Source organism: Choloepus didactylus, chromosome 19 (genome assembly GCF_015220235.1).
Source record: "Choloepus didactylus isolate mChoDid1 chromosome 19, mChoDid1.pri, whole genome shotgun sequence".
NCBI lineage: Eukaryota > Metazoa > Chordata > Mammalia > Pilosa > Megalonychidae > Choloepus > Choloepus didactylus.
The window spans coordinates 32,585,348-32,597,229 of record NC_051325.1 but is presented as its reverse complement, the minus strand read 5'-3'; the positions used below and the strand labels follow the sequence as shown (position 1 = coordinate 32,597,229).

Here is an 11,882-nt window from a genome sequence, read left to right as displayed (position 1 = left end):
AAAAACAAAACAAAAAAAATCCATGGTTAGGGGAGCCGCGGGGCCCCTCCCCCACCGCTCGGGCGGGCGGCGGGCGCTGGGAGCGGGGCTCGGCCGCGGGCGGGGTGCGGGGCCCTTGGGGTGTGGGGGCGGCGTGTTTGGGGGGGGGCGCTGCGTGTGCGGTACTGGGGAGGGGGGGAGATGCGGCGGGGGACCCTCCGGCCTGCGTGCTTCCTTCCCGCTCTCCCGCAGCTCCGCGCCCGGGACCCTGCCAGCCGCGGAGACAGGTACATGCTGGTCACTTTCGAAGAGCCGCCCTATGCCATCAAGGCTGGATGGAAAGAGAACCATGCAACGTTTATGAATGAACTGAAAAACCTTCCGGCTGAAGGACTTACGACTCTTGGCCAATCCCTAAGGACAGCTTTTGATTTGTTAAATTTAAATAGATTAGTAACTGGCATAGACAACTATGGGCATGGAAGAAACCCTTTTTTCTTGGAGCCAGCAATAATTATTACAATTACTGATGGGAGCAAGTTGACTACTACCAGTGGAGTCCAGGATGAGTTCCATTTACCTCTTAATTCTCCTTTGCCTGGAAGTGAATTGACCAAGGAGCCATTTCGCTGGGATCAGAGACTGTTTGCGCTAGTGCTGCGGCTGCCTGGCACCATGTCGGTCGAGTCAGAGCAGCTGACCAGGGTACCTTTAGACGACTCTGCCATCACACCCATGTGTGAAGTGACAGGAGGCCGCTCATACTCTGTATGTTCTCCAAGAATGCTGAATCAGTGTCTGGAGTCCTTGGTGCAAAAGGTGCAGAGTGGGGTGGTGATAAACTTTGAAAAAGCAGGACCAGATCCTTCTCCTGTAGAACATGGGCAGCCAGATGTATCAAGGCCTTTTGGATCTCAGCCTTGGCATAGTTGTCACAAGCTCATATATGTCAGACCAAATCCTAAAACGGGGGTTCCTATAGGTCACTGGCCTGTTCCAGAATCTTTTTGGCCAGATCAGAATTCTCCAACACTACCACCTCGTACGTCTCATCCTATAGTGAAGTTCTCCTGTACAGACTGTGAACCAATGGTTATTGACAGATTGCCTTTTGACAAATATGAGTTGGAACCTTCACCACTGACTCAATTTATCCTGGAAAGGAAATCTCCTCAAACATGTTGGCAGGTGTATGTGAGCAGTAGTGCAAAGTATAGTGAACTTGGCCATCCTTTTGGTTACTTGAAAGCCAGCACAGCACTGAACCGTGTCAACTTATTTGTGATGCCTTGCAATTATCCAGTCCTTCTTCCCCTCTTAGATGACTTGTTTAAAGTACATGAAGCAAAACCAACACTGAAATGGAGACAGTCATTTGAAAGTTATTTGAAGACGATGCCTCCCTACTATCTTGGGCTCTTGAAGAAAGCTGGTAGAATGATGGGTGCACCTAACCTAATAGCAGACAGTATGGAATATGGACTTAGTTACAGTGTCATTTCATACCTCAAAAAGTTGAGTCAGCAGGCCAAAATAGAATCTGATAGAGTCATCGGATCTGTAGGCAAAAAGGTAGTACAGGAAACTGGAATTAAAGTCCATAGCCGATCACATGGTTTATCAATGGCTTACAGGAAAGATTTTCAACAGCTGCTCCAGGGAATCTCAGAGGATGTTCCTCACAGACTGCTAGATCTTAATATGAAGGAGTACACTGGTTTCCAGGTGGCTCTGCTGAATAAGGATTTGAAACCACAGACATTTAGAAATGCTTATGACATACCAAGACGGAATCTTTTGGATCACTTAACGAAAATGAGATCTAATCTTTTGAAGAGCACCCGCAAATTTCTTAAAGGACAGGATGAAGACCAAGTGCACAGTGTTCCCATAGCACAGATGGGGAATTACCAAGAATACCTCAAGCAAGTCCCTTCTCCACTAAGAGAACTCAATCCTGATCAGCCTCGAAGATTGCATACATTTGGGAACCCCTTTAAGCTGGATAAAAAGGGTATGATGATAGATGAAGCAGATGAATTTGTGGCTGGACCTCAAAATAAACATAAGCGGCCTGGAGAACCAAATATGCAAGGGATACCCAAAAGATGTCGGTGTATGTCTCCGCTACTCAGAGGCAGACAGCAGAACCCTGTTGTGAACAATCACATTGGAGGAAAAGGACCACCTGTACCTGTGACTCAAGCACAGCCAGATCTTATTAAACCCCTTCCTCTTCATAAGATTTCAGAAACCACTAATGATTCAACAATGGATGATGTGGTTGAAAATCATGTTGCAGACCAACTTTCACCGGACATTACCCCAAATGCTTTGGATACTGAATTGTCAACATCCTCTTCTCCAGCCAGTTTACTGGAGCGACCAACCAATCACACCGAGGCTGTTGGTCATGACCATTTAGGAACTAATGACCTTGGTGGTGGTGGATATTTAGAAAATCATGAGGAACCACGAGATAAACAACAATGTGCTGAAGAGAATATACCAGCATCTTCACTCAACAAAGGAAAGAAATTGATGCATTGCAGAAGCCATGAAGAGGTCAACACTGAATTAAAAGCACAAATAATGAAAGAGATCCAAAAGCCAGGAAGAAAATATGAAAGAATCTTCACTTTACTGAAGCACGTGCAAGGCAGCTTACAAACAAGACTAATATTTTTACAAAATGTCATTAAAGAAGCATCAAAGTTTAAAAAATGAATGCTAATAGAACAACTGGAGAACTTCTTGGATGAAATCCATCGAAGAGCCAATCAGATCAATCACATTAATAGCAATTAAAAGAAAATAGAATGTGGCCATTAATTTCACTGTCTTCTCCAAATACAAAGTAAATACAAGACTGTTGTGATCTTGCATTCTTTTTTTGACATGCATTGTTGGTTATTTGAGATACTGAAAGCAAGTCTACAGATCTTTTTTCCATCATTTTACAGTGACCTTTTCTTCATTTTGGTTTATTTTTGTAATGTGAAAAGTATCACTCTAAAAAACATTTTTATTTAACAAACTAAAAATATTCCTCCAAATCTCTTGCTTGTCATTGACTCTTGCATGTCAATTTCCCTCAGGTTCTATTTTCTTAAACCAACCTTTAAAATTGTCACCTCTATTAAGGTTGAACTTTGCCAAAAAAATAAATAAAAAAGAAGTTACTTTGTAATTTTGGGGGAAAAAAGCACATACATTAAAACTAGGTAATGTTTTGTATATACAGTTATATTTGGATATATTATTGTAAGTTGTACAAATGTATTTTGAAGAATATTTATTGTTATTCCATCAATAAATGCTCTATTTAAAAAAAAAAAAATCCATGGTTTACACACCAGTGTTCATAGCGGCATTATTCACAATTGCCAAAAGATGGAAGCAACCCAAGTGTCCATCAACAGATGAATGGATAAACAATATGTGGTATATAAACAATATGATGGAATATTATTCAGCAGTAGGAAGGAATGAAGTCCTGAAGCACGCGACAACATGGTTGAACCTTGAGGACATTATGTTAAGTGAAATAAGTCAGACACAAAAGGACAAATATTGTATGATCTCACTGATATGAACTAATTATAATATGTAAATTCATAGACATAAACTATAGAATATAGGTTACCAGGATATAGAATGAGGCTAAAGAATGGGGAGCAATTGTTTAATAAGTGCAGAATGTTTAGGTTGAAAAAACTTTTGGAAGTTAACAGAGGTGATGGTAGCACATTATTGTGAAAATAATTAACAGTGCTGAATTATGTGTGAATGTGGTGGAAGGGGGAAGTTTAGAGTCGTGTCTGTCACCAGAAGGAAAGCTGGAGGTTAAGACATGGGAATATATAACAGTGAATCTTGTGGTGGACAACGTCCGTGTTTATCTGTACCAATATAAAAAAGTTCTTTCATGAATTAGAGCAAATGTGTGACACTGTTACAAGGATTTAATAATAGAAAGGTCTATGGGGAAAAAAATATACCTATTACAAACTATGGACTATAGTTAACAGTAATATTTTAATACTCTTTCATCAACAGTAACAAATGTACCACACCAAAACTATGGGCCATTAATCGGGGGTACTAAGGGTTATGGGAGGATTTGGGTTTTCTTTTTTCTTTTTATTTTCTGGAAAATTGAAAATGTTCTAAATTTAATCATGGGGATGTATGCACAACTATGTGATGATATGTGAGCCAGTAATTGTATACTTTGAATGATTTGTATGGTGTGTGACTATATCTCAATAAAATTGCATTTAAAAAATAAAAATAAATAAATTTTTAAAATGGCATGGACAACCCCAGCCCTTCTTCACAGGTGAGAACCCTCTGCCCCACCTTCAGTGCTGATCAAGAAAGGTCGAGGGAATAAAACCCTACCCAAAAGAGCCTTAAAACCACCCTGTTCACCATACATGCCAAAAAGCCTGCAGAAATATGTTCCTACCCACCAGATCTCCATGACCTTCCTGCAGCCCTGCACCACGAACCACCCCAGCGGTGAGCTCTGCTGTGGGGGTTGGTGGGGTGCCACAGCCTTGCCATAGCACTGGCTCACATTAGCCCGATAGGCTGCAACCTTCACTGTAACAGGATCCTCTCCATTGTGCTGGTTTGCAACATTCTGTGAGTGATACTGGATGTTTTGTAAGCAGATACCCATAGCTAATTAAATAGATATACTTTTTAAAATTGCTCCGAGTCACTTCCCCATTTACAAGGGCTTTTGTGACTAAAGCACAACTGGATTTGATCACCCTGACTTTTGGTTGAGATTTTACATGTGATTTTTGTTGTTATCTGGGTTTTATTTTCTCTAAGCAAGCCATACCCACGAAAGAGAGCTCACCATCCTTACACCCTAGCAATAGGAACCATCACCATCCTGATAAAATATTAGAACACACCACTCCAATATTATTATCCTTCAGAGCAAGGTTTATCTATGTTGAGTTGAATGTCCCATAAATGCAACTCAAGTACTAATTAACTCAAGTCTTATGTTAAGCAGAATGAAAGAAAAGGAAAAAGGCTTGGGAAGTGCCTGGCAGGACGGAAGGGATGGATAAATCCCCATTTTTATTGATATCTCTGGGGTGGACTTCATGGTTGTGTGACCTATGTAGTTGCCTGTGGCTCCAAGCTCAACACTTGGTTTAATGTTGTGCTGTCACTGTCTTGCAATTCGTAATAATTTTATCTTAGAACTTGTGTTTTGTAAGTGAAGTCCGATGGGATGATGGAGCATGTGGGTGAGCAGAGGGGACATGAGCACTGTGCCATCCCACTGGCATATCCTGTATGTGATGCCCATGAGCACATGCTTACGGTGAACCCAGGATGCATGGGAGCTCAGTGAGACTCAAAGTGAGTATGTGAGTATGAGGTGTGTTCTGTCTGTGACTTAGTGCGATGCTGACAGCTCCGAGAGGCCAAGCTTTCTATTCAAACCAGATGTTTCTTTGATTACAGAGAGCATGTTTTGGTGTTCCCACAAACATGGACGATCAAGAAGCCCACCAGATCCTTTTGTATTGATTATGTTACTTCCCTGAATTAGCCAGCCACTTAGGCTGAAAATGATGACGGAGAAGGAGAGGGAGAGAGAGGGCAACCCAGAGTTTCTTTGTTTTTTCAGTCCTTCCTTACTCATGAGTATGCAGAAGGCAGGAATGGTTGGTAGAATGTGCAGGAATCAAAACGTGAAATAAAAAAAAACAGTTGATTTAGTTTGTGCAGCATCTCCACTGCTCTGGCAAGAACTAAATACAAATGCATGTATGAGTTACAAAATACAAATTGTGTAATTTCGGTGAGGCCACATGTGAATTAAATGCTCTCACACTTGCATTTAAAACTGTCATTGCTCAGTATAAAGGTGAACAGAAAACTTCATGCTAATAATTAAATGCTTTTTTTCCTTAAAATTACATTAAATAGCAGAAAGCACACTTTATATTTTAGTACCCCTAATGGCATTTTTTTCCTTCCTTTTGAACAAGAGGACCTACATTTTCATTTTGCATTGGCCCTACAAATTATGTAACACTCAGGGGTGGATGAGGATTAGGGAGAAGGCAATAGAATCCTGGCCTATGGTATGAGAGCCCTTGGTGGCAGACATGCTATAAAACCATTATGTTTTGGTCCAGAGGTACACCTTGACTCCAAGCAAATGAGGCAGCCCAGGGATGCTCAGGCCTGTCCCACCCCCTTCTCTGACCCCCTTGGTCTGAGTGTGCATCCTGGTCCCTGCCCTCTGTCTCCCCTGGGCCCTCCACCCCCACCAGCCTTGCTCCCCAGTTCATGCCCCAGCCTGCCACAGGAGGATGTAGGGCACTTGCCCTCTAGTCTAGAAAAAGCAACACTTAGCCTGGTCCCTGAAAGAGTATTTAGGTACACGTGATTTATTGGAGAAGAGCTCTGAGGAAGAAGGGAGTGAAAGAAGTGAAACAGGGCTGAGGAAGGAGCTAAGCAAGGGTGTGGTCTCCTCTGGAGTTTTGAGCTCCAGCCTGATCCCATGGGAGCTCTGAAACATGAATGACACCAAAATACAGTCCCCTCCTGTGCTGGTTTGAATCTATTATGTCCCCCACAAAATCCATGTTCTTTAATGCCCTCTTGTGGGGGCAGACTTATAAGTCTGTTGATCAGGGTGGAAATTTTGATTAGAGTATTTCCATGGAGGTGTGGTCCCACCCATTCAGGGTGGGTCTTGATTGGTTCACTGGGTACTTAAGAGAGCTCAGGAGCCAACACAGGCACAGACACTTAGAGATGCTTGGAGATGAGAATAGAAGAACGTTTGGAGATGCTAAGCTAAGAGATGAAGCCCACAGTTTGCCCCAGAGAAGCTAAGGGAGGACCCCCAGATGCTTAGAGAGAAACACCCTGGGAGAAAGAACCAAGAATGCACAGGAGATGAGAGACGAGCTGAAACACAACCCAGGAGAAGCAGATGCCAGACACATGCCTTCCCAGCTCACAGAGGTGTTCTGGAAGCTACTGGCCATTCTTCAGTGACGGTATCCTCTTGTTGATGCCTTAGTTTGGATACTTTTTTGGACTTAGAACTATAAATTTGTAACCTAATAAATCCCCTTTATAAAAGCCATTCCATTTCTGGTATTTTGGCAGCATTAGCAAACTGGAACACCTCCCTTTTGGCAGAGGCCAGGCTTTTCTACCTCCATATCGGTCAGTCAGTAGCTACAGGCTGACCCAGGAGTGTGGTGCGGTTACCTCAGGCTCAGCGGCTCCCATTCAGTCAAGGGTAGTTCTCACAGAAGGTGCCAACCATGAGCCTGTAGCCACCGACACTCCCAGAAGCTGGGGGATGGGGCACCTGTCCTTAAAGGGGATCTTGGCAAGGAGACCAACAGTGCCCACTTAGAGTCTATCCCCGAACAACAAGGAAACCAAGGCCCAGAGGTCAGACGACCTTCCCAACATCACTCCGAGATTTAAGGGTCAACCCAAGTTGAAGCCGCATCTCACGACTCTTAATGTCTCATCACAGACCTGCCCAGGAGACATGAGGGCTCTGCATTTTTTTTTTTCAGTTTCTCCCTCTGAAAAAATGGAGGCAGCAACACCAGTCACCAGGCTATTGTGAGGGATAGGGGGGCCTTCCATGGAAGCACCGAGAACAGGACCTAGCACAGAATAATGTACAACGCACATGATCACATTGGACAATCACTTCAAAATACCAAAATGGTTTTCTTCTTCACACTCCCTGATAGGAGACCTTCTCACTCTTTACCTCAGGAAACACTGGAAGTGATATAAGTGGTACACAGAGCAAAAAGCGAAACACTCAGTGTTCAGCTTTTGATGTCCAAACTTGGATTTTTAATTCCACAGCAATAGTTGTGGAAAGCAGGTTATGTCATGAGAGAAAAGAAATTTCTAAATTCCTTCAGACACTAAGGTCTAAAACTAGCCTCCTTACAAGGAAGGACACAACTGTCCCCCATCCACCCCCCCAAGGGCAAGAGTCTCAGTTTTATTCACTGATGAATCCCCAGTGCTAGAACAGAGTTTGGCCCTGTTATCCTCTATGGAAAGAGGAGAAGTGGTGCATTCCACAGTGCAGATAGGGCAAGTGGTGGCACCTGAGGAAATTTCCCTCCAGAGACTCAGCCTTCCTCCTCCTCAGACAACAGAGGAGGAGGAAGAACAGGGCAAAGCATTTGCTGAGAGGTTCCTCACTCATCAGGGGAGAGGGTTGGGATCACCCTTATCAGGAAGCTAGTGCCCCATTCCTCTGGGCAAGGCCAGCCCAGTTGCTGCCAGCACTTGAATGTGCCACACAGTCAGCCTGACGCTGCAGTGGGGTTGCCATGGCTGGGAGAGGGGCTAGCTGAACCCCCCCACCCCACCCCGGGGTGGGCAGGAGCTGCAGGAACCAGTTGGAACAGAGTAAGGTGAGGTGCAAAGAGAAAATTTTCAAAGCTTGTGCTGAGCTGTCATGTGTGCATTTCAGACCCTACCCCATATGGCAGCTCTTTCGCCCCCTTTATTTTGAAATAGTTATGAAAATATTTTTAGAAATCTGTCATAATGACACTGTGCTTCCTAATGAATAACAAGTTCTAGTGGCAGAGCTACCATAATTTTGAAGGAGTGATAAGCATAGATGGTATTTTCAGATGTCCCCAACAGACTTAGAGGATAAGAAAATATCTGTGTCTTCTATTGGGAAAAAAATCACACACTGTTGTCTCCATTCATAATGGAAGGTGTCCTAGTTTGCTAATGCTGCAGAATGCAAAACACCAGAGATGGATCGGGTTTTATAAAACGGGGGTTTATTTCGCTACACAGTTACAGTCTTAAGGCCACAAAACGTCCAAAGTAACACCTCAGCAATCGGGTACCTTCACTGGAGGATGGCCAATGGCGTCCGGAGAACCTCTGCTAGCTAGGAAGGCAGCTGGCATCCGCTCCAAAGCTCTGGCCTCAAAACGGCTTTCTCCCAGGACGCTCCTCTCTAGCAAGCTTGCTCCTCTTCAAAGCATCACTCCCAGCTGCACTCACTGAGTTCCTTCTGTTATGTCAGCTCATTTACATGGCTCCACTGATGAACTTAAACCCACCCTGGATGGGTTGAGCAACACCTCCATGGAAATTATCCAGTTAGAGTCATCACCCATAGCTGGGTGGGGTGCATTCCAAAGAAACACTCAAAGAATTACAATCTGATCAACCCTGATAACGTCTGCCCATACAAAATTACATCAAATATAATGGCGTTTGGGGGACATAATACATTCAAACTGACACAGAAGGACATGCTAATTTTCAGTTATAGGTCAGGGAAAATGAAGATGTGATGTTTTCCCCATCCCTGCTCGCAGACCCACAAAATTCTATCTGTGATGCTCGAGGATCCAGGGGTCCCAAGTTAAGAGCCCTGCAATCGGAGGCCTTTTAGACGGTCCCTCTGAAGCTCTGCTGATGGTTTTCAAAGCTGCTAAATCCACCCTCTCTGAAACCAGGCAGCAGTGGGAGGAGCTACCCAGCAGGGAGCAGGTGGGCTGAGCAGAGAAGTTCATCAGAATTTGGAGAACAGGTGCCCTGCGAGCACCTGTTAACAAAACATGTTAATTCCCTCGTTGATTAACATATTAATTCACATGTTAATCCTGGGAATCTGCATTTTAAACCAAAGCCCCAGGTGATAATCTACACAAACATACTGCCACTTCCCTAGGCCTACACCCACTCAGGGCTCCAGGCAGGAGGAAAGAGCTCAGCTGTGCCACCCTCCTGCTCCTCACGTGTCCCCGGGCCGGAGCACTGGGGGCATCCTTGCCTGGAGGTAAGCTGCAGCTTCTGGCCCCTCCGGGGCCCCTTCGTGTGTAAATGATGCCTGAAACATGAGATTCGCAGCTTCTTTGCTGGAAACTTGAGCAGAGGAGTGTGTGGCGGGATTGATGGGCCGAGGCAGGCCCAGGAACTCGCCGCCTCCCATCCCTTCCTCTCTCCCAAACTTTACCCTCCTCCACATTCGGTCTCAAGCAGGCCAAGGAGCCCGGGCCGCCGTCGGAGCCCAGGAAGGGAGGCCAGCCGGCATGAGGGCGGGAAGGCACCCCTGGCTGGAGGCAGGCGTGCAGGAGCAGACTGTGTGAGCCCGCGTGGGAGCCCTGCTCACCATGAGCAGCCAGTTGAAGGTCCCGGAGCAGGAAGGTGAGTTCACATCCTCATCTCCTAGGGGGAGCAGCAGCAGGCAGATGAGATCTTGTGAAGCACAGGGACCTGGGTTTGCATTCAGGGCCTGCCATTTGCTGGCTGTGTGACCTCAGCCTGGTTAGTCAGCTTTTCTGTGCCTCATCTGTGTGAGTGAGAGGATCGCTGCTTTCTTGCAGGACTATTGGAGGGATTAACAACAGCATGGACCACACATTTCTCAGAGCCCGCCAGGCTCTTTCAGCCTCGGCTGCCTTAGCAGTGCCCGCAGCAGATTCCTGGGCCTGTCTGTCTGCCGCTGGAGAGGGAGTTGTGATACTCTGGCCTGATGACCTTTCCATCAGGGAACTCGCAAGCTTGCCGAGTAGAATCGTCGGAGCCGGGCTCCAGTCTGAGGTTCCTCCAGGGAAGTGGGGGTAGTGCAGGAGGGAGCACTTGTCAGAAGTCAGCCCTTTATCCCAGTCCCCATCTCTTCCAGCTTGGTGTGCAATGAGAGGGCGGGCGAGCAGCAGCGCTCTGGGCACAGGTAACTGAGGGGAGTGTTCCAGGGAAACCCACAGTGCCCGGCTCCCCGCAGCCTCAGCCTGGCCATACCAGCCTCCTGTCCCATGTTTCTCTCTCATCTTCCTCTTCTTTCCCTCCCTCTCTCCCTCTCATTCAACGGGAAGCATTGAGCCCTCCGGAAAGGCAGACAGTGTAATTGGGGAGGGCGCAGAGGCCTGCGTGCTGTGCAGAGAGGGCCTGTGGCTCAGGCCTGGGTGTCAGGGGTCCTGTGGTCAGTGGCACTGTGAGATGAGCCTTGACAGGCAGCAGACGTTGACCAGACCAAGCAGGCAGGAAGCGCATCCAGCAGCTGGTCCCCTGGTGCAGCCAGGATTCCACCCAGGCCACCCACTCCACAGGGTGCATGTTCAAGCCCCTAAAGAACCAGCAATAAATGAATTCTCAGTCACCTCCCCATTGGGCAAATGGGCTTGTGAGGGAGGAGGCTGGGCTGCCACAGAAAAAGCTGGAGAACCCAGAGAAGCCACAGGCCAGAGAGGGGACCCTCAGCTGTGATGAGGAGAGGGGGCAGAAGCCTTACCTTCAGGCTGGGCACCCCACCCTTCATTTCACAAAACATGTTATAGATATGATCCCATTTTCTCCTCCTCACATCCCAGGCAGTGTGGGACCCCAGGTCCTGCACCCCACTTATAGGCAAGGAAGCAGAATCTCAGAGTGATGGGCTCTTGGGGATTGGAAGAGATCCCCCCACCCCATTGTGAGAGGGAGGGTCTGTCCTGGCCCCACCCTGGTGTACTAGCCCCAGGATCCACCTCATCTGCCTCCTCTGCCAAGCTGTTCCCTTCTTGTCACCCTCTGCTCTCCATTATCAGGTACTGAGTCCTTGGTGAGGCAGCTCCCTGACCAGGGGACAGACCCAAGAGCAAGAGGCCCAAAGGAGCCAGGCTCTTAGCAGGAGGAAAGGGCTCTGTGTGCCCTCCTGGCATCTCAGTGCTCCTTCCTGCCCCCTTGGCTCTCCAGCTCTCAGGAGCTGCCCCTTGGTCTCTGTCCCTCTTCTTCACCCCTGACCCCCACCTTCCTAGGCCTGTCCTTACCTCCTTCCAAAGACATGAGAGAGAGACAAGTGTGCTGCACCCCAATGTGGCTAGATGAGAAACCCCTTCCTCAGAGGGGACGGG

The 11,882-nt window shown here is 46.6% G+C and overlaps 2 protein-coding genes across 2 annotated transcripts in view; both read left to right on the top strand.

Annotated features, from left to right (window-relative positions):
• The first annotated feature begins 281 nt into the window (after positions 1 to 281).
• Positions 282 to 2,988, top strand: LOC119515563 (integrator complex subunit 6-like). Its single transcript, XM_037811624.1, has one exon. It carries the CDS (start codon positions 340 to 342, stop codon positions 2,704 to 2,706), a length of 2,367 nt encoding a protein of 788 aa, XP_037667552.1. The 5' UTR covers positions 282 to 339; the 3' UTR covers positions 2,707 to 2,988.
• Positions 2,989 to 10,163: 7,175 nt separating this feature from the next.
• Positions 10,164 to 11,882, top strand: part of TMC2 (transmembrane channel like 2) — a 71,984-nt gene continuing 70,265 nt past the window's right edge. The window contains exon 1 of the mRNA XM_037811868.1: positions 10,164 to 10,197. Within this exon, the coding sequence (XP_037667796.1) occupies positions 10,164 to 10,197 (34 nt within the window). The remainder of the gene's footprint in view (positions 10,198 to 11,882) is intronic.